Source organism: Jaculus jaculus, chromosome 12 (genome assembly GCF_020740685.1).
Source record: "Jaculus jaculus isolate mJacJac1 chromosome 12, mJacJac1.mat.Y.cur, whole genome shotgun sequence".
NCBI lineage: Eukaryota > Metazoa > Chordata > Mammalia > Rodentia > Dipodidae > Jaculus > Jaculus jaculus.
The window spans coordinates 37,771,049-37,796,672 of record NC_059113.1 but is presented as its reverse complement, the minus strand read 5'-3'; the positions used below and the strand labels follow the sequence as shown (position 1 = coordinate 37,796,672).

General features: G+C 41.5%; 1 protein-coding gene and 1 pseudogene across 2 annotated transcripts in view; one reads left to right on the top strand and one right to left on the bottom strand.

Moving 5' to 3' along the window:
- Nucleotides 1-1,924: 1,924 nt before the first annotated feature.
- On the bottom strand, nucleotides 1,925-24,029 carry LOC101613461 (annotated as a pseudogene).
- Nucleotides 23,483-25,624, top strand: part of Map2k4 (mitogen-activated protein kinase kinase 4) — a 125,060-nt gene continuing 122,918 nt past the window's right edge. For both annotated transcript variants that reach the window (XM_045131347.1, XM_045131346.1), the window contains exon 1: nucleotides 23,483-23,600. In XM_045131347.1, coding sequence (XP_044987282.1) covers nucleotides 23,483-23,600 — 118 coding nt within the window. The remainder of the gene's footprint in view (nucleotides 23,601-25,624) is intronic.

Genomic DNA, 25,624 nt, shown 5'->3' with positions numbered 1-25,624 from the left:
TGGATTTACATAAGTACTGAAGAATGGAGCCTCAGTCCTTTGGCTTTGCAGGTAAGCCCCTTAACCGCTAAACCATCTCTCCAGTGCCCCGTTCTTTAAAAAAATAATTTAAAAAACGATATTTTTATTTAGTTGTGAAAAGAGAATCAGTATGACAGGGCCTCTTACAGCTGAAAACACACTCGAGACATACATGCCACTTTGAGCATCTGACTTCAAATGGGTAGTAGGGAATCAAATCTGGGCTAGCAGCCTTTCCAAGCAAGCACTTTTAACTGCTGAGCCATCTTCCCAACCCTTGAGCCCTTTTCAAATGCTGGAGATCAATGCCAAAATCCAATCAGATTTGAACAGAAGGTCAATAAAATAATTTCAAATATTAAGAGGTCTAAAAGAAGTTTACATTCCTGCCTACTATAGTTAATAAAGAAAGCTACCTTTATACATATATATAAATATATATATATATATGTTTCATTTGTATACTGAACATAGCATGTTTGTATAAATATAAGCTATTTGCAAATATATGTATGTGTGTGTAAATACTTACACCAGTGTGGCTAATACACTATATATAAATACACATCTATAATGTACATGTGTGATATATATGTAGATTATATATATACATATTTTATAGGGGTTATATGCACAGGAAATATGTGTGCATAAAGATTATAAGTGTGTATATTTGTGTATATCCAGAATTTATCCAGAAACGTTTAAGTTCCTACAACATTCTACCAAGTACCTTATTAAATATTAAATATAATGAAAATATAAGCCACCTATATTCAGGCCCTAATGAATAAGAATCAATACATAAAATAGTCCAAATAAAAAAGTGTCAGTGCTTTTTATTTTAAGCATTTTGGTTGAAATTATTAAAATGCAAAGTAACTTCCAATCAGTTTGCAAGTGCTACTGATTCACATTAAGGATTATGGAAATGAGTAGTCACGTTTGATCAGAAATTTGTACTGAGCTGGAGCGATGCCTCAATTGTTAAGGCACTTGCCTGCAAAATCTAACAACCTGGGTTCAGTTCCCCAGTAGCCACATAAAACCAAACACACAAAGTGGTGCATGCACCTGGACTTTATTTGCAGTGGCTGGAGGACCTGGCATGCCTATTCTCTCTCTTTCCTCTCTCTGATTGTAAATAAATATTTTTTAAAAGCTGTGCTTAATTAGATGACTTTGAAAATAAATATTACTATTTCATATGTGCTGTCAGTGTTGTACTTTATCCCTTTGGGGTTTTGTAAGGTTTGTTATTTTACTTTTAAAAATAATTAAATGTTTTTTATTTATTTATTTGAGAATGAATAAGTGAGTCAGGATCTCCAGAAACTGCAAATGAACTCCCAGACACCTGCACCACTTTGTGTATCTGGTTGTACTTGGGAAGTTGAATCCAGTCTATCAGGCTTTGCAAGCAAGATCCTTCAATGGTTTATCTATCTTTCTCCCCAGCCCTCTTTTTACTTTTTGTTTTCTTTTTTAATACTTTTAAATATTTTATTTATTTACTTGAGAGAGAGGAAGAGACATATAGAAAGAGAGAACGGGCACCCCAGGGCCTCTAGCCACAGCAAATGAACTCCAGATGCATGTGCCCCCTTATGTATCTGGCATATGTGGATCTTGGGGAATTGAACTGGGGTCTTGAGACTTCTCAGGCAAATGCTCTAACCACTAAGCCAGTTCTCCAACCCTCTTTTTACTTTTATAGATTTATTTTTTTAGTTGACAACTTCCATAATTACAGACAATAATCCATGGTATAAATTTATTTTTTTTTTTTTTGCTGCACAAGACTTTTATTTATTTGGTCCAAGGCTTGGGAAGGGCTCTAGGAAGTTACAGAGCTGCTCAGTGGCTAGAGAGGCCGAGGAGGTCCTGAAGATGGTTAAGGCAGAGCACGAGTCCCTGGAAGGCTGTGCAGTATCTAGTAGTGCTTCAAGGTGAGCCACTCCAAGGGATGCTCCACAAGATTGGGCTGAGGGCTCGCCAGTCAGTGAAGATTGGTCAGGTGATCACCCATCTTCTTGATGAGCTTCAGGTCCTCATCCCAGAAGTGGTTCTCCAGGAAGTCACAGAGATGGGCGTCTGTGCTGGTAGGACCCAGTGCATGAAGATCCAAAAGAGCCTGGTTCAGGTTCTTCTCCAGGGCAAGGTGGCCTCCACGGCCTCTTGGGGTTTTTCCCCACTCACTTGAGAAGGCTTCTGCACATCCTGGAAGAGTGCCGGCTGCCAGGCTGGTTTTGGATTTTGAGTAGATGCTTTCCCTCCTGCTTCTGCTCTACCAGCTCTCGGAAGAAATGGTTCATGACCTGCAATCACTTCACTGGGGTTGAAATAGTAGCCCAGAGAGAGGGAAGTGTAGAAGGCCCACAGGTGCAAATAGACCAGGCGGTGATGGCAGCCTCCATTTCAGTGGAATAATTCTGAACAATCTGGGAGGTCATGGCTGATTGGTAATAAGGAGTTTCTAGAAGGTTTTGGCTGGTCCTGGAAGGTGCAGATGAGGAAGAGATGGTCCTGGAGGTTGCTGCTGGAGAGACTGGAAAACAGTTGGAAATTAAAAAAAAAAAAAATGAGGAAGTTCCCCAGTCTGTTCCCCCCAAACATTGTTAAAGAACACAGACACTGAGGGACTTAATAGCACACCGTTCCTCTTTTAGGCAGAATGTTAAAGCAAGATTTGCTCAAATAATGAGGCATATCCATTACATTTTTAGGGAGGAATTTACTGGCTTTGAACTCCCTATGTAGCCTAGAATTGCCTTCAATTTCTGATCTTCTTGCCTTTGCCACCCCAGTGCTGGGATTACACATGTGCAATACCATGCCTGGTTTATGTGGTGCTGGAAAATACTTATATCAACTGAGCTACATCCCTAGCCCATGAAATGTTATTTTTCATTCTTATCTAATCCATTTTGCAAAGCTCTAGTACATATAAGTGCAGGAGGCAAAATAGTACTTGTGTATTACTTTTGAATAAATAAATACATACACAATTAATGGTTATTTAACCTCTACATATTTTCATTTTATTATTATTTAATTTTGAAAATTCCCTATACTTAGGATATATTTTGATCACATCCCTGCTCTTACCCTCTCTCTTATCTCCCTCTCACCCTTGTTAAGCCCCTTTTCCCCAACTAGTCTCCTTCTTACTTTTTCTTTCTTTTTCTTTGTGACCCACTGACTTAAATTACAGTTGCTTACACAAGCATGGGTGGGGGATTTTTTAATTAGGGTATGGGTAACTTAGTATTGACTATACCACTGAAGAACATAATCTTCTTCCCCCAGCAACCATGAACTGCCAATAACCCCTCTTGGTGGAGTGGGGTCTATGAGCCCCTCCACCATCCATAAGGAAATGTTCACATAGCCTTAATATAGTTTTTCAATTTTATTTTATAGTTAAACTTTTCTTGACAATTTTCATACATGTAGACAATATATCATGGATCCTAGTCTCCTCCCATGACCCACCCTTTTCCTCCACCTCAATCTGCCATACACACTGAATCCCTTCTTTCCAACTAGTCTCTCTTCTATTTTTATTTCATCACTTTTTTCTTCCTGTTTTGTAGGTCTTGTGTAGGTAGCAACAGCCACTGTGAGGCCATGAATGTCATGGCCACTTTGTGTATGGGAGACAGCATTGCAAAGCACTCTTCCTCTGTCTTTGGCACATACATACTTTCTGCCACCTCTTCCACAATGGTCCCTGAGCCTTGGAGGGTGTAATAAAGAGTGTCTCACTTAGTGATGAACACTCCACTGACACTTCTCAGCACTTTGGTGAGTTTTGAGACAACACAGTGGTCACCACCTTCCGAAAAGAGAAGCTTCTCTAACCAAAAGTGACTAGCATTACTATGTGTGCATAAACATAAGTATTTAGAGCAGTTTGGTGAGTATAATACATTCATTTAAACAGACAAAAGTAGTAGTTTTCCCCTTGGGCTTATGACCTTCTTAGCCATAGGCTTTTTGATTAGGTTTTCAGTACCAAGCATGAATTCCCTCCTATGGAGCAGGCCTCAAATCTAATCAGAGAACAGTTGGTATTCCCTATAACAAACATGCCATCATGGCACCAGTAGGTACATTGGCCAGGCTGGTCAGCCATAAAGCTTGCAGGGTCCTCTGCTGGTTATGAACATTGATGATTTCTCTCCCCTGAAAGGCTATATGCTGGATAGCAATTGCCAGCTTCATGACAGGTACTCAACAGGAAAGAGACTTTTAGCTCCACTCCAGCTTGATTTCTCAGGGATCTGCAGCCCAGGCATGTGGAGTATTCAATAGCCTGTAATGTTTTGGGGGCATCAGAGGCCTCCTAGCCGACAATTGCTGGAAAGTATCCCACCCCTGCCACTGAAATTTTTCTAATAACACTCTGTGGCTTTGGAGCATGACATTATCCACCTTCACAGGTTACTTCTGCCCAAACTGTCTGTATGTCTGTCTCTCTCTCTCTCTTTTGACATATATATTATTAGCTAGTGAAGACGTCTGAAATTTTGGTTACCTACCCCTTCTCTCTTCTATCCCTTTTCCTGACCCCACTTACACCTTTTTACCCCCAGTATTCTGCCCCTCTACTTACTTATCTACTATACCCTATGCTTAAACCTTCCCCTCTTCTCCCTCCCTCCCTCATAGCCCCTTTCAAGCTTCTACTACCAACTTTTACTCCAACTCATAGATAGCTAAACATTTGAAGCTCTCACATATGACAGAGTATCCTCAAAATATTTTAAAATTTTTTTGTTTATCATTTTTATTTATTTATTTGAGAGTGACAGACAGAGAGAGAAAGAGGCCGACACACAGAGAGAGAATAGGTGCAGCAGGGCCTCCAGCCACTCCAAACGAACTCCAGACGCGTGCGCCCCCCTGTGCATCTGGCTAACGTAGGTCCTGGGGAATCGAGCCTTGAACCAGGGTTCTTAGGCTTCACATGCAAGCACTTAACCGTTAAGCCATTTCTTCAGCCCCGAAAATATTTTAACTAATTAAAAATATTTGAACGTAGAAATGTACAGGTAGGCGTAGTGGTGGATGAGGTCACGCAGGAGCCTCCTTTACTTTCAGATACCTGATTCTGTGCTGAGCTGATGGCTCTGCCAACTTTGGACAGCCAGACTTTGCCTTTGCTGTGACATCTACCTCACCTTGAACACCAAGACTCCTGGTACTGCTCTCAGCCCTTAGCGGTGGGAGGCACCATCTGTCTCTGCTGCCCATGATGGAGAGGGCTGGATGTCTGCCTGTTAAGGATCTGTCTGCATTTGGTTTTCCAGACTGAACTTGCTTCTTTCTAACAGAAGCCTCCAGGAGCATGTGGTGGCTCCCTAAGGTCTGTGGGTCAATGACAGAAGCAAGTCTTTTCTTTCCCCGGAGAGACAGCAAGACTTGAATCATTTATCATAGCTAATTAGCACAAGTCTGAACACTGAGAAACATACAGAGAGAAAAGGATTGGGATTAACCAGACATCAGAGTTCTTTTAAAAAATTGTTATTATTTTTCAGGATATATTATATCTATTAGATGATATTAAGATAACAGAAAGAAAATAAAGTTAATCAGCAGCAGGGGTCTATTTTAGAAAGTTTTATTTTGTATATTTATTTGACAGAGAAAGAGGGATAGAGAGAGAGAGAGAATAGGCATGCTTTGGCCTCTAGCCACTGCAGACAAACTCCAGACACATGCACCCCCTTGTGCATCTGGCTATTGTGGGTCCTGGGGAATTCAACCTGGGTCCTTTGGCTTTGCAGGCAAATGCCTTAACCGCTAAGCCATCCCTCCAGCCCTAGAAAGTTTTAAAGAGGACCGCTATATTTAGGTTGCCCATGAGATACACAGAATAAACAATGTATAATCAAGGCACAAACTATAACCACTATCTTGTACAAAGCTGGTTACCAAGAATCAAGCAAGGAATGGATTTATTAATGCTCACAGAATCTTATCCAAGATCTAGCCTCTTCTCTCATGCAGACATGGACCTTCCAAACCTATAGCTGGAAACTGGCTGCATGTATCTTATTGGCAAGCCCAACTTTAAAAATTCTTATCTTGCGTTAGAAGACATTTTCATTGTGATCAGTCTGAAGATATGTGTGCAGTATTGCTCATTGTATCTTTTCTCAGAATACCCTACCAGAAGCACCTTAGGGACAGAAATGGTTTATTTGCAGTTTATAGTTTCAAGGGAAAGTTTGTCATGACGAGGAAAGTATGGCAGGAGCAGGAAGCCAGAATCATGTCACATCTGTCGGGTGGAAGTAGAGAGAACAATGAATGATGGTGCTTACCTAGCTTTCTCCTTTTTATACTGTCCAGGACCCCCAGCTCATGGAATGGCACAGTTTTGGGGGGGGGTTCTTCTCAATTCAGTTAATCTAATCTAGAAAATTCCTAACAGATAAACCAAGATATCTGTTTCCATATTTACTCTAAATCCTGTCAAGTTGACAGCCAATATATTAGCCATCATACTCATTAACATTTCCCATAGGGCAAAAGAGTTGAGAGGTTAAGGACACCTACCTCTGGATTCTGGTTGTAGTAGTGGCTGTGGGTGTGAGGGCTTTTTGCTGATTGCAGCACCCTGGATGGGGCATTGTCCTCTCCAAATCCTTTATCCCACAGATCACTGGCTGCTCGCGGTCAGTCTGCTGCCTCCACCTGATGCTAGACATCAGTAGTTTCTCAAGATTCCCATTAACCAGAAATCGTCCAAGACAGAAATATAAAAGAATTGGCCAAGGTCAACAGACAAGAATTTGGCTTAAGTGTACAATGACATTATTACCACTATATTCACAGATATTTGAAAATGTCAGTACCATGGCAAGTTCTAATTTATTATACTTGTGTATTTCCTCACTTATATATTCATTACACTATGGGAATGGAATCAATGGCCTTAGAACATGCTAAGCAAGCACTTTACCACTAAACCACACCCCAACCACTGACCTACAGAACTATATAGATATCAGCCACTGTTCACTGCAGGCAATGGAGGGGGAAAAGTTGTAATTACAATCTTTGGGGCCAGAGTACAGCCCCATGGCAGAGAACTTGCCTGACATGAGGAAGGTTCTAAGGTCCACACCCAAGAGACAGATAGACAAACAAGACAGACAGACAGACACATGCACACACACACACACCTGCTGAATTATTTCAGATTTTCTCTACATATGTGAAAACAGATGTATCCAAAAGATAGGGACTACTGTAGACAGCTTCCTATGTAAGCCTGTATGTCCTTGAAGGGTGATTCCCCAAATCCATCTGGTCCATTCAAGGGTCTAAGAGGAAAGCCTTGAGCTCAGGGCAGCGTGTGTGTGTGTGTGTGTGTGTGTGTGTACATGGTGCATGCATATATACACATGCATGTGTCCTTGCAGTAGCTCTGTGCTAGCCTGCTGATGGGTCCCACTCCATCACTCTCTCCACCCATCCTTGTTTGAGTCAGAGTCTTTTATTGACCCTGGAGCCTGGGTATTTTCATGAGCTCCAATGATGCCCAGGCTGCCTAAAAAACTGGAGTTACAGTCACATATGGCCATGCCCAACTGTTTAAGGTGGGTTCTGGAGATTTGAACTAGGCAGTCAGTCCCTCATGCTTGTACAGAAAGCACACTTAACTGCTGAGCCACCTCTCCAGCTATATTTGTTTTTATGGTGCTAGGTATCAAGCCCAGGACCTAACACCTGGTAGGTATGAACTATACTCTCAGCCCTCCATTATTTCATTTAAAAATTCTGGGTTTTAAAATTCACACCTTCTTGATCCTGCCTGGTTGAAAGGAAAAGAAAATCCCTTATCTAGTCTTCTTGAAAAGTAAACCCAGTTATTTAGAAACATATTGTTGCAGGGCTGAAGGGAGGGCGCAGAAGTTAAAGGTGCTTGCTTACAAAGCCTGCCAGCCTGGGTTCAATATCCTAGTGTCCATCTAAGAAGCCAGTTGCACAAAATGGCACATGCATCTGGAGTTTGTTTACAATGGCAGCAGGCCCTGGCGTGCCCATAATCTCTCTTTCTGTCTCTCACACACAAAATAAGTAAATACAAATATTTAATTAAAAGGGAACTATATTTTTGCTATTCCAACACATAGACTTATGAGACAGTAGGGGAAACACCTGAAACATGCCTAATATATATGATATTTAAAAAAAATCCAGGGCTGGAGAGATTGCTTAATGGTTAAGGCATATGCCTGTGAAGCCTAAGGACCAAAGTTCAATTCTCCAGGTCCCATGTAAGCCAGATGCACATGGTAGCACATGCATCTGGAGTTTGTTTGCAGTGGCTAGAGGCCCTGGTGTAACCATTCTCACTCTCTCTCCCTCTCTGTCTCTAATAAATAAATTAATAAAAATTTAAATCCATTTAGAAAACTGTGTATGGTGTCTGTATTGCTAGCAGTTTGGATGCTGGGGTAGGAGGATAACAATTTCCTGGCCAGCCTGGTCTTCATAGCAAGACTTGTCTCAAAAATAAATAAATATAGACATAAATAAATAGCATTTACTGAATATATTCTTATATATTTTTATCTGTTCTAATTTCTTGGTATTCAAGTTGAATCTGAGCTCAGAATAAAAATACAATAACTTTTGGGTGACTTCAAGGGCAAAAGAGAAATAAAAAAAGGAAAATGATGGTTAGTAAAATATAAGAAAAAAATTTTATAAAACCAAGCTTTTATAAATTTTATTTATAAATAAAAGATTAGATGTATTTGGGAACACATATTTTACAACTGTTGTATAAGAATACTCATGGGAGTAAGAAAAGAATGGAAGAAAATTATTCCTGATTTAGCTACATATTAATTCACTAAATTTCATTAACCATAACATCCATATATTCACACTTCATGAACAATCACAAGTATATGATGTGAACTTTTCCTCTCAATCCTATTGACCGTCACCTGTTTACTCTTTCTCCAAACAAAAATATTTTTAGTATTCTGGTATCCTTCCAAACATGAGTTAAACAAGTTTGTGTCTATTACATATACATCTCCCTGTTCTTTTTATTTTTATTGTATTTATTTATTTGAGAGAGAGAGAAAGAGAAAGAGGAAGACAGAGAGAGAGTGGATACCAGGGCCTCCATTTGCTACAAATGAACTCCAGATGCATATGCCATCTTGTGCATCTGGCTCACATGAGTCTTAGGGAATGGATCCTGGATCCTTTGACTTTGCAGGCAAGCACTGTAACTGTGAAGCCATCTCTCCAGCCCCATCTCCCTGTTTATGTACAAATGGTGGCATGCTAGCCACTAAGTTCTTTATTTGGATCTTTCACTAACATGTATGGACAATCATTCCATATCACTCCACAGAGTTCAATGGTAGAGTGTTTGCCTAGCATATGCTAAGACCCTGGGTCCTGTGACTAGCACAAGAGAGGCAGGAATAAAAACAAGAAAAGAAAATCATGGGCTGGGAAGATGTCTCCGCGGTTAAGACACTTGCCTGAAAATCACCTTCCCCATTATGCTTTCCCAATACCAATAGACGTTCCTAACAGGTATGTATAAGGATATAAGTTGCCCACATGCTCATCAACATATCGTATTAACAAGCTGTACTTATTAGGTAACTGAAACCTCAAATTATATGTTAGCGTGGTTTTCATTTGAAATTTGAGTGTGGTTTGAGTGAGCTTTCCCTCTCCTCTCCTCTTTTCTCTGTTCTCCTCTTCTTCCTTCTCCCCATCATTCTCTCTTTTGTCAGAGACTAAACCCAGGCATTTGTGCATGCTGCATCTTGGTGTTTTTGGATATTTCTATTCTTTTTCTATGTAGGATTTTTTGTTGTTGTTGTTGCGTACATGGGCATTTGACACCAGAGCCTTCAAATGCTAGGCATGTGCCTTACCACTGAGCTACAGCTCCAGTCCTGTAGGAAATTTTTGTTAGTGCAATCAACCCTTTACTTGTGTCACTAACTGAAACACAATTTTCCCCAAGTAGTTGTCTTTTGACTTACTTGTTGTGGTTTTCACTGAAAGAAATTATTTTTTTTTCTCTACTGATATTGTATCATCCTGAAAGATGATAGGATCATCTTGTATTTTAATGGTTTCTTAGTTTTTTTTTTTCAATTTTTATTTTACTTGTTATTTTTTTGAGAGAGAAAGAGAGAATGGGTGTGCCAGGGCCTCCAGCCACTGTAAATGAATTCCAGAAGCTTGTGGCACTTTGTGCATCTGGCTTACATGGATCCTGAGGAATGGAACCTAGGTGCTTAGGTTTCACAGCAAGTGCCTTAAGTGCCAAGCCATTTTTCTGGCCCTCAGTTTTTCTTTTGTGCTAAAGTTTTCAATGCATTATGAGCTTATCCTAATTTAAAGTTATACATATGAACTTAAGTTTAGCTTTTGCAGAAGTCTGTCTTTGACTTGAGATTCTAACCTTACTACATTATTGCAAGCAGTAGAATCCATTTCTGATCTCCTAATCAGTTCTATACATTGTTCATGCATGTGCTAGTTCTACAAATGTATTGTTGTTATTGTATTTTATTGACAACTTCCATAATGTCAGACAATATCCCATGGTAATTCCCTCCCTCCGCCCACTTTCTCCTTTGAAACTCCATGCTCCATCATATCCCCTCACCCTCTCAACCAGGCTGTCTTTTATTTTGATGTCAGCATCTTTTCCTCCTATTATTATGGTCTTTTGTAGGTAGTAGTGTCAGGCGCTGTGAGGTCATGGATATCCAGGCCATTTTGTGTCTGAGGGAAGTGCGTTGTAAGGAGTCCTACCCTTCTTTTGGCTCTCACATTCTTTCTGCCACCTCTTCTGCAATGGACCCTGATCCTTGGAAGATGTGACAGAGACATTTCAGTGCTGAGCACTCCTCACTCACTTCTTCTCAGCTCCATTGGGCCTTCTGAGTCACACCAAGGTCACTGCCATCTGAAGAGAAGCTTCTCTAACAAAAAGTGAGAGTAGCATTAATATATGGGTATGAACATTAAGAGAAGTGCTTCCTGGGCAGTTTGGTGAGCATAGTATATACATTTATCCAGACACCAGCAGACGTTACACCCCTAGGGAGTCATGACTATCCCTGTTGTAGGTTTTCAGTATAAGTGATGTATTCCTTCCTATGGAGCAGGCCATCAGTCCAATTAGAGGGCAGTTGGTTTCCCCCATAACAGATGTGCCACTATTGCACCCATTGGCTCATTGGCCTGGCTAGCCACATTTAAGGCTTGCAGTGTCCTCTGTTGAGTATCTCCACTGGTGATTTCTCTCTCTCCAATTGAACTGCAAGCAGCATAGCTTTTTCCTGCTTTCTGTCAGCTGCTCTACATGGAGGAGGTTTTCAGCTCAGCTCCAGCAGGATTTCTCAGTGACCTTGCAGCTCAAGTATGAGGAGTCTTATGCAATAGGGTCTTACCATCTGTTCCTGGTAGGAAACTAAGAGCCTTGGCAATGGCTTGTAATGTTTTGTGGGCATCAGGGAACTCCTTGGGCAACAACTCCCTGGAAGGAATCACATCCCTGGTACTGAAAATTTTCCAGTAACAATCTATGTCTTCTGGATGTTCCATTGTCTAAAAAAGAAGGTTTCCATATGACTCATTTATATCCTCTTAGATTTTGATTAGTCCTCCCTCCACCTTTCCTTTACTCAATCTCTTCTCCTGACCTCACTTAGGCCTTATTACCCCAATTAGTCTGCATGTATATACATACATACATACATACATACATACATACATACATACATACATATATATATATGCATATGCATATATATATATTATGCCATCCTATTAAGTCCCCTCTCCCTCCCTTCTTTTCTAGTTCCTTTATATCCCCTTTCTAGCTTACTGGCCTCTGCTACTGAGTTTTATTCCTGCTCACATAGAAGTGCAATCATTTGTAGCTAGGAGCCACATATGAGAAAGAACATGTAACATTTGACTTCTGGGCCTGGGTTACCTCACTAAGTATAATCCTTTCCAGATCCATCCATTTTCCCGAGAATTTAATAATTACATTTTTCTTTACCACTGAGTAGAACTCCATTGTGTAAATGTGCCACATCTTCATTATCTAGTCACCAGTTGAGGGACATCTAGGCTGGCTCCATTTCCTAGCTATTGTTAATAGATCAGCAATAAACATGGTTGAGCATGTACTTCTAAGGAAATGAGAAGAGTCCTTAGGATATATGCCTAGGAGTGCTATAGCTGGGTCATATGGCAGATCAATCTTTAGCTGTTTTAGGAACCTCCACACTGATTTCCACAATGGCTGGACCAGACTGCATTCCCACCAACAGTGTAGAAGGGTTTCTCTTTTTCTGCATCCTTGCCAGTATTTATGGTCATTTGTTTTCATGATAGTAGCCAATCTGACAAGAGTGAGACGAAATCTCAATGTAGTACTGATCTGCCTTTCTGTATTTCTGCATTAATCTGTATTTATTCTTTTGAGAATTCTCTAGTTCCATAGCCCATTTTTTAATTGGGTTGTTTAATTTCTTATTATTTAGTTTCTTGAGTGGGTTGTATATCCTAGATATTAATCCTCTATCAGATATATAGCTGGCAAAGATTTTCTCCCATTCTGTAGGTTCTATCTTTGCTCTATTCATAGTATCCTTTACTGTACAAAAGCTTTGTAATTTTATGAGACCCCAGCAGTTGATCTGTAGTTTTATCTCCTGAGCAACTGGGATTATATTCAGAAAATCTTTCCTAAGACTAATATGTTGAAGGGTTTCCCCTACTTTTTCCTGTAGCACTTTCAGAGTTTCAGGTATGATATTAAGGTCTTTGATCCATTTGGACTTGATTCTTGTTCATGGAGAGAGATAAGGCTCTATTTTCATCCTTCTACAGACACATATTCAGTTTTCCCAGCACCATTTGCTGAAGAGGCTGTCTTTTCTCCAATGAGTATGTTTGGAATTTTTGTCAAAGATCAGGCAGCTATAGCTACCTGGACTTATATCTGGGATGTAGAATATTCTATTCTGTTCCATTGATCTACATGTTTTTGTGCTAGTACCATGCTGGTTTTGTTATCATGGCTCTGTAGTATAGGTTAAAATCAGGTATGGTGATACCACCAGCTTTATCTTTATTGCTCAAAATTGTTTTAGATATTTGAGGAATTTTTTGTGCTTCCAAATGAATTTTAGCATTGTTTTTTCTACTTCTGTGAAGAATCCTATTGGAATTTTGATGGGAGTTGCATTAAAAGTGTAGATTGTTTTGGGTAAGATTGATATTTTCACAATATTGCTTCTTCTAATCCAAGAACAAGTGATGTCTTTCCATTTCCTAGTGTCTTCTGCAATTTCATGCTTGAGTGTCTTATAGTATTCCTTTCAGAGATTCTTCATTTCCTTCATTAGGCTTATTACAAGGTACTTTATTTATTTATTTTTTGATGCAATTGTGAATGGGATTGATTCTCTGATTTCATCCTCTGTGTGTTTATTGTTAGCATATAGGAAGGCTATTGATTCTGTGTGTTTATTTTGCATCCAGCTACATGTCTATAGGTGTTTATCAGCTGTAACAGTTTGCTGGTAGAGTCTTTAGAGTCCTTTATGTATAGAATCATATCATCTGCAAACAATAATAACTTGATGTCTTCCTTTCCAATTTGTATCCCTTTTATGTGTGTGTCTTGCATTATACCTATGGCTAAGACTTCCAGTACTATATTAAATAAAAGTGGGGACAGTGGACAGCCTTGTCTTATTCATGATTTTAGTTGAAAAGCTTCCAGGTTTTCCCCATTTAGTACTATATTGGCTGTAGGTTTGTCATAAATAGCCTTTATTATGTTGAGATATCTTCTTTCTATTCCCAGTCTCTTTAGAACGTTCATCATGAGGGATGTTGGATTTTGTCAAATGGTTTTACTGCATGTAATGAGATGATCATGTGGTTTTTGTCTTTCAGTCCATTTACATAATGTATTACATTTATTGATTTGCATATATTAAACCATCCCTGCATCTCTAGGATAAAGTCTACTTGGTCAGGGTGAATGATCTCTCTAAAAAATTCTTGTATTCTGTTTGCCAATATTTTGTTGAGAATTTTTGTATCTATTTTCATGAGGGAGATTGGTCTGTAATTTTCTTTTTTTGTTCTATCTTTGTCTGGTTTTGGTATCAGGGTGATGCTGGCTTTGTAGAAGGAGTTTGGTAGGGTTTTGTCCTTTTCTATTTTATGGCAATGTTAGAGAAGCATTGGTGTTAGTTCTTCCTGAAGGTCTGGTAAAATTCACCAGTGAATCCATCTGGGCCTGGACTTTTTTTAGTTGGGAAATTTTTTATAACTGTTTAGATCTTCATACTTATCATAGATCTATTTAAATGGTTAATCTCATCTTGATTTAATTTAGGTAGCTCATATAAATCAAGGAAATCATTCATTTCTTTCAGATTTTTCTTAGTGGAGTATATGTTCTTATAGTATGTCCCTATGATTTTATTTTAATTTCTCTGGCATCTGTTGTGATGGTGTCATTTTCATTTCTAATTTATTAATTTGTATCTCTCTTTCTTTTGGTCAGATTTGCTAAGGGTTTATCAATCTTGTTTATCCTTTAAAAGAACCAAGTTTTTGTTTAATTGATTCTTTGGATAGCTTTTTTGGTTTCTAATTTATTTATTTCTGCCCTAATATTTATTATTTTTGCCATCTACTTATTTTTGGTTTGCATTTTTTTCTCAAGGCCTTAATGTGAAGCATTAAGTTGTTTACTTGTGACCTTTCTAATTTCTTTTTTTTTTTATTTTTGTTTCTCGAGGTAGGGTCTCACTCTTGTCCAGGCTGACCTGGAACTCACTATGTAGTCTCAGAGTGGCCTTGAACTCATGGTGATCCACCTACATCTGCCTGCCAAATGCTGGCATTAAAGGTGTGCGCCACCATGCCCATCTTCTAATTTCTTAATATTGATACTTAAAGCTATAAATTTCCCTCTTAAGACTACCTTCATAGCATCACAAAAGTTTTGGTATGTTGTGTTCTCATTATCATTTGATTCTATGATTTTTTTTATTTCTTTCTTGATTTCTTCATTGACCCATTCATCATTTAGTAGGGTATTGTTTAGTTTCCATGATTTTGTGTATGCTCTATAGTTTTTCTTGCTATTGATTTGTAGTTTGATCCCTTATGATCAGATAGGGTGTAAGGAATTATTTCATTTTTCCTGGTGTTAAGATTTGCCTTATATCCTAATATATGGTCTATTTTAGAGACTGTTCCGTGTGCTGCTGTAAAGAATGTGTATTCTGCAGCATTTAGATGAAACGTCCTGTATATATGTTAGATCCATTTGTTCTATGACTTCATTTAATCCAGATGCTTTTCTGTTTATTTTTTGCCAGGATGACCTGTCAATTGATGAGAGTGGGATGTTGAAGTCCCCCCCTACAACCGTGTTTGTTGTTATATGTGACCTTAGTTCTAATAGTGTTTGTTTGATGAAATTGGGTGCCCTCATGTTAGGTGAATATATGTTTAGGATTGTAATGTCCTCATGTTGGAGAGTTACTTTAATCAAAATAAAGTGACATTCCTTATCTTTTCTAACTAATGTTGGTCTAAAGTCTACCCTGTCAGATATTAGGATAGTGACCCTTGTTTGCTTTCTAGGTCCATTTGCTTGAAACACCAGTTTCCAAATTTTCATCCTAAGATAGTGTCCATTCTTTTTACAAAGGTGAGTTTCTTGGAGGCAACAAATTGAAGGATCCTGCTTTTTAACCCAGTCTACAAACCTGTGTCTTTTAGTTGTGGCATTGAGGCCATTGATATTAAGAGATATTATTGAAAGGTGTGTATTTATTTTTGTCATTTTTTGTAGTTCTTCCAGTTCTACCATTGCTCTCTTATATTAACTAGTATGCGAGTATGATTTGTTTTTTCCAGGTTCCTTATATGTGTGCTTTTCTTTCTCTTCAACATGGAGGAAACTTTCAAGTACTTTCTGCAGAACTGGTTGTATCTTCAAGTATTCTTTTAGCCTGCTTTTGTTGTGGAATGTCCTTATTTCTCCATGTATTTGAATGGATAGCTTTGCAGGATAAAGTAACCTTGGTTGACAGTTATCTTTCAAAACTTGGAATATATCATTCTAAGCCCTTCTGGTTTTTAAAGTTTGTATTGAGTAATCTGCTATGATTCTGATGGGTTTGCCTTTGTACGTGACTTGACTTTTCTTTCTAACTGCTTTCAATATTTTCTTTGGTTTGTGTGTTTGGTAGTTTAATTATAATATGGTGAGGAGAGGTTCTTTCCAGGTTTTGTCTGGTGTTCTAAAGGCTTCCTATATCTGCATTGGCATCTCTTTCCCAATTTGGGGAAGTTTTTTCTATGATTTTGTTGAAAACAACTACTATGCCTTTGGAGTGAAATTCTTCTCCTTCTATTATACCCTGAATTCTTTCTCATGTTTGATCTTTTCATAGTGTCCTGAATATCTTAAAATTCCCAGGCATACCTTGCACATCTTCCTATTAGCTTATCTTTCCCTTTGTTGGACTGTATTAGCTCTGCCACCTGGTATTCTAGTTTAGATATTCTGTTATTTCCTTCATCCATTCTACTGGTGAAATTTTCTACAGAGTTTTTTTTTTTGACTGACTGTATTCTTCATTGCTAGTATTTCTGACTGGTTTTTCTTTATCATTTCTATTTCCTTACTTATGTCTTATATTGACCTCCTTATTTCATTAAATTGGTTTCCTGTGTCTTCTTTGATTCCTTTGATTTCATTGAGCATAATTATAATCATTCTTTTGAAATTTTTCTCAAGCATTTCCTCTAAATCAGTGTCACTGGAGGTCATTTCTGATGAATTAATACTTTTTTGGATTTATATTGTGTTGATTTTTTTTGTTTCTTGTATTATGATGTAGAGAATTTTGCATTTTGGATTAATTTAATGTTTGGGTTTTCTAATTATATGGAGTCGTATTAAATGTATCAATCAATCTGATGTTATATATCTTCAGGGTAGGAGTTTAAGGCGCTAGGTGCGGCTCTTAAGACTCTCAGCGTAACCATAAAAATGACCCGAGGTGTTGGGTTTGCTTACTATGAGAGTATTCAAGTAGGCTGGGTGGAACAAAATACAGGAAAATTCTAAAATTTAACTAAACAACATATTCAGCCAATGAAAAAAACAGCACAGAGTACTTATGCAAGAGTGGGTATTATGCCAAATAAAACCTCTAACAAAGTCACAGTCCCTAAGGATATGTGTTGCCCCATACCCTTAATTCTGTCAACTAGGATGCTAAGATTTCTAGTCTGTAGCAGGTTCCAAGGTCAGCTTATGACTGAGACCCTTCCCCAATGAACTACAGAAGAGGAGACAAAGGCATTAAAAATCAGGAAGCAACAAATGACAAGCCCAAAGTATAGCTTATTTAAGAATGTCAAATCTGACCACCATTCAGATTTAACATATAATTTACCCTGACAAGGAAGGTGCAATTAGCATTCCGCGTGCAAGTCTATATACCAGGCTTATTTGGCGGGTACTTGACCTGGTGTAATCCAGGTACTGACCTGGTGTAATCCGTTACCTTTTGGGATGGCTTTAGCTTTAATTATGCTGCGTACCCACTTGGGTCCCTCTTTGCTGCACTGTGAGCTTAGGTAGACTAGCTGGGTTGATGGTTTGTTGCTCTGATCGCCTGTGCCAGGTGCTGTGTAGGTGAGCTCCCTTCCCCAGGTCTCTGGTACTTGCTGGTGCTTGTGCTAGCAGTGGGGGAGAGGAGGCTGTGGATGGTGGCTGAAGTTCTGTCACTAGTCCTAGTGATCTCCCTCTTCACAAGCCACTCTGCTGGTTCCTGCCATCCTCCCTTCCACAATTCTTGAGTTTGTGAAGAGGTGGTGTGAGTGAAAATCCCCTCACCTGGCTTCTCCTGCTGCTCAGGCTGAGCCTGGTGGCTGCAGTCACACAAACCTGGTGCCACTGCTGCTGAAGCCATTTCTGCCTGCTTTTGAGATCTGTAGTTGCTCTGGATCTCTCCTACTTCTCTGTTATGGTTGATAATTTCTTATCTTCACTTTTCAGTAAAAGAGTGGATTTTGCTGTGTTTTGTTTGTTTTCTTTTTTTCTCCCCTAGACTGCTTTGGTGTGGTTCCTATTCCACCATCTTCACTGGAAGTCTTTTGTTATTGTTTTTGAAGCAGAGTATCACTCTAAGCTAGGCTGACCTGGAACTCACTCCGTGACCCAGGTTGCTCTGGAACTCATGGTGATCTTCCTACCTCAGCCTCCCATGTGCTTGGATAAAAGGCATGTGCCACCACACTTGATACCTACAAAGTTATTTTTTTTTTCTTTTTAAATTTTTTGAGGTTTCACTGCAGCTCAGGCTGACCATGAATTCACTATGTAGTCTCAGGGTGGCCTCGAACTCATGGTGTTCTTCCTACCTCTGCCTTCTAAGTGCTGGGATTTGAAATAATTTTTTGTTTGTTTTTTGAGGTAGAGTCTTGCTCTAGCCCAAGCTAATCTGGAATTCACTATTCTCAGGGTGGCTTTGAACTCACAGTGGTCCTCCTACCACCACCTTCAGAGTCCTAGGATTAAAGGTGTGAGCCACCATGCCCAGCCTTAATTTTTTTTTTAACTTATTCATTTATTTATTTGAGGGGAGAGAGAGAAAAGGGTAGAGAGAATGGGAGCACCAGGGCTTCTAGCTGCATGCACCACCTTGCGCATCTGGCTTTTGTGGGTATCGGAAAATCAAACATGGGTTTGATTTTGGCTTTGCCAGCAAGAACCTTAACCGCTAATCCATCTCTCCACCCCCAACTTGAAATACTTTCATGGCTAATAGATCTGATTGCCCCTTATTTCTCTTCTTTCAGATTTTTTGTAATATTTTGGCTTATTTTTCCATATAAATTTTTCTATCAATGAGTCCAGTTTTTTATACCAGGAATAGAAAGGCTAATTTATAGAAATAAAGAATCATAAGTCATATTAAATTTTTAAAATAAGCCTGGAGTGTTGATATACATCTTTATTCCCAGCATTTGGGAGAGTGAAGTAGGAGGATCTCTGTGAGTTTGAGGCCAGCCTGAGACTAAATAGTGAATTCCAGGTCAGCCTGGCCCAGAGAAAGACTGTACCTCAAAAAACAAACAAGCAAAAAAACTTAAATAACCTCATTTAGGTTCTATAGATAAAGACAACATGACCAATTTTATTCTGTTGGATTAAAATAGATTGACAAAATTTTACTTAATGGAGTTGAAAAGATGGCTCAGCAGGTTAAAAGCACTTCTTGTATAATCATGAGGGCTAAAAAGGCCAGAGAGACTGCTTGAGTTAGATCCATAGCACAAACATAAGCATTTGGTTTGTGGGCAGGCACATCTCTAACACTAGTCATGTAGGGGAGCAGAAGCCTGAGAATCACTAGAGGTCAAGAAAAACCAGCAAGATCCAGAATCCATAGGAGACTCTGGCTCAGCACTGCATGGGTGGAAGAATGATGGAACAGGACACCCGAGAATCCACTCCAGTCACCGCACCTCGCTGCAGGCAGCACATGGAGCCCAACATGGGCATAAACACGTGCGCGCGCACACCACACATATCCACACACATACATGCAAGCAGTTTTATTTTATTTTTTGTTACTTACCGGAAAAAATTAAAAAATTATATTTCAGGGCCTTGAATATAGCTCAGGGGTACAACATCTGTCTAACATGTCCAATGTCCTAGGTGTTGTTCCCAGCACAACCACCAGGTTATATTACATTCATATTAAGGTACTGTTATGGTTAAAATGTGAAAAGACTCCCATGTCTTTGAACACTTGTGTCCTGAGTGGATAACACTTTTTGTTGGGGAGGGTTTGGTTATGGAACCTTTGGGACACGGTGTCTAGCACCTAGCTGGTGGCCATAGTTTCTGGGGCAGGTGGAGGACTTGAAGGTTATACTGGCTTCCCAACCTCTCTTCTTCATAATGTGAGGGGTGGCAGCTGCAGAATCCCATGGTCCCAGATGAAGCTGCTCCACCATGCCTTCCTCCCAGTGATGGACTGCCCTTCCTGAAACTGAGTAAAAAAAAAAAAAAAAAAAAAAAAAAAAATCCTTCCTGGGCATGCCAGGGTCTCCAGCCACTGCAAACAAACTCCAGATGCATCTACCCCCTTGTGCAGCTGGGTAATGTGGGTCCTGCGGAATGGGATCTGGGTCCTTTGGCTTTGCAAGCAAATGCCTTAACTGCTAAGCCAATTTTCCAGCCCCCCCTTTTTTTTTGGTTTGTTTTTTGTTTTTTTTTTTTGTTTTTGTTTTTTGAGGTAGGGTCTCACTCTGGCCCAGGCTGACCTGGAATTAACTATGTAGTCTCAGGGTGGCCTTGAACTCACAGTGATATAATGGAATCTGCTTCTTTTCACAGGCTGCCCACAAATTTGGTGAAATTCACTATAGCTATTGATATGCCACAACAGAAGACAAAGGCCATGGCTAGATAGGTACTTAAATGTGTCAATCCCATATTTGTTTTTAAATTTTATTTATCTGCAAGCAGAGAGAGAAGAGACAGAGAGAAAATGGGCACACCAGGGCCTCTAGCCACTGCAAATGAACTCCAGATGCATGTGTCCCTTGTGCATCTGGCTTATGTGGGTCCTGGGGAATCAAATCTGGGCCCTTTGGCTTTGTAAGCAAATGCCTTAACAGCTAAGCCATACCTCCAGCCCTTGATTAGTGATTTTTTTTTTTTTTTTATAGCTGGTTCTTACTACTGGTTGACAACACCAGCAGTCATGCAAATATGTGTCAGTTTTATCACAAGGCCAGCATTAGATAAATAACAGTTTATATTGCTCTTTTGATTCAAATTACCTTAATGAATTTGCTAGGCTGGATATTTTCCCTAGTTTCTTGCCACTTATGTGTTTTTCCTATTTATGGAAATTTTACCCACTTGAGGCCAATTTCTTTTAAGTTTTTTTAAAAAAATATTTATTTATTTATTTGACAGAGAAAGAGGGAGAGAGACAGAGAGAGAGAGAGAGAGAGAGAGAGAGAGAGAGAGAGAGAGAGAGAGGGAGAGAATGGGTATGCCAGGGCCTCCAGCCACTGCAAATGAACTCCAGATGTGTGCGCCCCCTTGTGCAGCTGGCTAACGTGGGTCCTGGGGAATTGAATCTGAGTCCTTTAGCTTTGCAGGCAAACACCTTAATTGCTACACCATTCCTCCAGCCTTTTTTTTTTTTTTTTTGAGGTAGGGTCTCACTCTGGCCCAGGCTGACCTGGAATTAACTAGGTAGTCTCAGGGTGGTCTCAAACTCATGGCAATCCTCCTACCTCTGCCTCCTGAGTGCTGTGATAAGAGATGTGTGCCACCATGCCTGGCTTTTTTGTTTTTTTTTTTAACTTTTTCGAGGTAGGTTCTCACTCTAGCCCAGGCTAACTTGGAACTCACTCTGTAGTTCTAGGCTGGTCTCAAACTCACAGCGCTCCCCCTACCTTTGCTTATTGAGTTCTGGGATTAAAGGCATGTGTCACCACAACTGGCCCAATATTCTAAAGAATATTTTATGTGTATGTGTGTGTGTATACATGTGCCACATATAAGCCAGGGTCATTTGATGAGGCAAATGAATGCCAGATACGCTACTTGCATCTGGCTTTATGCAGACACAAGGAAGTTGAATCAGAGGCTGGGTTGGCAATGCTTTGCAAGCAAGTGTCTTTGACTGCTGAGCTACAGCCCCCAATGCTTTTCTGTTTATACTAGATTAAATTCCTTTTGACAAATTTACACACAACCTAAAAGAATATTGGAAAAATATATAAATTTTCTAGTAGCAGCTAAACTCTAGTATTGCCTTTAGGGAATTGCTGCTACATGAATATATATTACGTTCTTATTAAGAAATATATGCCACTAAGAAAAAGGGGCTTTACATAAGCAGTTTACTAAGACTATAAATATATCAGTCATTCACATCAAAAATGGGGGTAGGAAGACTCAAATTCCTCTAAGCTGTTTTTTGGCATCACTCCAGACCCAAAAGAACTGGAACTGAGAAATGAGATGACATCTACATAGGACAGTGAGATGACGTACACACAGCACAGTGAGATGAAAAACACGTAACCCAGTCAGGTGACACACACATAGCACAGTGAGATGACATATACATAGTATAGTGAGATGACAAACAGACAGTGAGAAGACACACACAGAACAGTGAGGAGATACACACTTAGACAGTGAGATGACATCCACGTAGTGTGGTGGGATGACGCACATGCCACAGTGAGATGACTGACGTATACATAGACAGTGATGTTAGATAGGGACTAACTGGAGACCCAGATGGCAAGTTGGAGTGTCAGGAGGTACAGCAACCAAACAGTTTGGTATTGGGTCACCTGTGTTGAGTCTGGAAATGACAGGATATGATCATTGGAACACTATTAGCAAACTATGGACCTTTCCCTGTGTGGTAAAAATGGCCACACCAAAGGAAATGCTATGATGTTGCTCTTGGGGGGGGTGGGGGGGAGGGATAGTAATCCCTTTCTTTCTGCATCTGTCCATCTTTTCTGATCATTGGAAGGTTGTGCTAATGTTTTGAAAGAAGTATTTCATTCGGTTTTTGATATTTCTCTTGGAGTTAAAATATGATCTCCCTCAAAGAATGCTGCCCTCTGACCTCCTGAAAAGGAAGATTGTTAAGAGTCGCCACAGCCTCTCTTCTCATCATCTCAGCATTATTCAGAGTACGTAGATGGAACAGTTTGTCAGTGTTCTGGACGGGAACTTTTGCTTTTCTGTTCTTGCAAACTGGATCCTCACGGAGCCCTGTCCTGTCAGACAATGTCACTAGTGAGCTGGGCTACTAAGGCACAGATCTGGATCGACCGGGACCCCAGCTCTAGTAGGCGCCTCTCCTTTGCAAGAGACTGGACAGGAAGCACGGACCTCTGGGGATCCCTTCTAGATTGGCTCTTCTGGGTCTGGATTCCGACGAGGTAGTTCTTAAAACTTTTGCGGACATAAGACTTCTGCGGGAACGCGGAGAAAAGCTACGTCTCTTCGATTTTTTTCTTTCAACTTTAATTTTTTTCTCTCCCCTCCAGCCCCCTCCAATTGCACACAGAGGCCTGACGCCGCAAAGCCTAGATCCCGCCAGGCCCTGCTTCTCCAGACCCAGGCGGCCCTGCAGCTCGCCCAGCGCGTCTGCGGCAGGCTCCGCGTCAGCCGGGGGCGGGGGGCGTGTCCGCGGCGGGCGGGGGGCGTGGCGGGGGCGTGTCTGGGCGGGGCCAAGGCGGCGCACCCCGCGCCCTCAGTCGTGCGAGAGGCCGAGCTTGCTGCATTGCAGCCGCCGCGGCGCCGCTCGGCTCCTCACTCCCAACAATGGCGGCTCCAAGCCCGAGCGGCGGCGGCGGCGGCGGCGGCACCGGGGGCGGCGGCGGTACCCCGGGCCCGGTAGGGTCCCCGGCTCCCGGTCACCCGGCCGTCAGCAGCATGCAGGGTAAGCAGCGCGGTCCCGTCGAGACCCCCGGACCCCCCACCCCCCCCACACACACACCCCGTCTTCGCGCGGCGGAGGACGGCGGCGCCGTGGCCTGTCTCAGTGTCCGGACAGCCCCGGGAGCCGGCTGAGGGAGCCGGCCGAGCTCCGCGTCTCCTTCTCCCTCGCCGCCTTCCCCGACCGCGGCCGCCTCCGTCCCGGCCTGGATGCGGGCTTGCACGGCCCGCGCAGGCAGGCCTGGCTCGCGGCCTCCGCCCCACGGCCCGGCCCTCGGCCCTGCCCGGCTCCCCGCCGGCCCCCGCGGAGGCCCACCTGGCCCGGGACCGCCCCCCGCGGCCGCCCCGCACGCCGCTGCCGCCGCTTACCTGGCGCCCGCCCGCCTCGCTTTCCGGGCACTCGGAAGGGCCGGAGGCGCCGCTGGGCCTCGCTCGAGCCCACCCCGCGGCCGCGCAGGTAGGCGGCGGCGGCGGCGGCGTCCCGGCCCCGCCGCCCCCGCGCGCCTCCGGCCGCCGCAGTGAGGCCGGCTCAGGCCATCTTGCCTCTCGCCTGCCCGTGCGCCTTGCCCGGGCACCGCCGGAGCCAGACCGCCCAGCTGACCGCCCCCCCCCCCCCACCGCAACCCGGGCTCCGAGGTGCTGCTGGAAGCTTCGTTTCCAAACTTCTGCTAGGTGTCGGTGCACTGGGAGAGACTGGGGGGAGGGGGAGGGGGAGGTTGCTCAAGCTTGTGCCACCTGTAAGGTAGGTAGGTAGCCATTGGCATGGGAGAGGCTTCTCCCCCCCCCCACTTTTTAAAATGTTGTTGTTCCAGGCCAGACATTTGTGTTAGCATTGAACGCAGAAAATTAGATAAAAATAGAAGACTGAATTTGGTTTAAATGGAGAGATTGAGGAAATTGAATGGCAGAGGTCAAAATGATAGTGTCTGGTCATCTGTGGCAGCCCTCCTAATTAATGGCCTTTCCCCATTGGGGAGGCATATTAACTCAGTATGGTCCTTCGCGAGTGAGCTGGGGGGGTGTTGTGCAAATGCCAGGCTTGAGTCCCTTCTTTAAGTTTTCTGGAGAATTCTGTGTAGTTACGGTGTTTTTAAACCAGCAGTATGAGAAATTTCATGGCAACTTTTAGCAAAGGACATAGGTTAAATTATTAGCAGAATTGATTGCATTGCCCTTGGTATTCAGTGTGCTCCAGGTTACTTTTTTTAAATTTTTTTTTTTTTTTTTAATTCTAAAGGGATGCGTCTAACTAGGTTCAACAGGCATTTGTTGAGTATTTCATGTTTTTGAAGCATGCCATATTCAGGTAGCAGAGAAAGAATTTTTACTCCTTTTATCCCTCCACATAAGCTAATTTTAGTATACATAAAAGGTGATAGATATATAGACAGGATGATGTCAGCGCTTAGAGGGCACGTTCTGTGCATGCCCCAAGCTAATTAATTCAGATTGTTAGTTATTGGATGGCTACTATGTTGCGTAGCACAGTACAAGATTGGTTTCCTGATTTCACATCTTTACAGTTCATGGTAATTTTGATTGTATGGCTTGTCCAGAATTGGTGATTTAGAGAAATTTTTTTCTTCATAGGCATATGTGTAGGCATGTTCATGTGTGCGCTAGTGAAGTGGAAGCCAGAAGATAACTTCCAGAGTCATATAGAAATGCTGTCCACCTTCCTTGTGACATGGTCTCTCATTGGCCAAGAATTTACGAATTAGGCTAGACTGGCTAGCCAGCTAGGTACTCAGGCGCTCATCTCCACCTTCCCAGAGCTGGGATTATAAGGGGAGACCACCATGCTCAGCAATTTTGTATGGATGCTAGGGACTGACCTAGCAACCCAGCCCCGACTTACATATAACTTCTTAAAGATTTTTTTTTGTTTTGTTTATTTTTATTTACTTATTTGAGAGCGACAGACTGACAAAGAGGCAGAGAGTAGAGAGAGAATGGGTGCACCAGGGCCTCCAGCCACTGCTAATGAACTCCAGACGCCTGCGCCCCCTTGTGCATGTGGCTAACGTG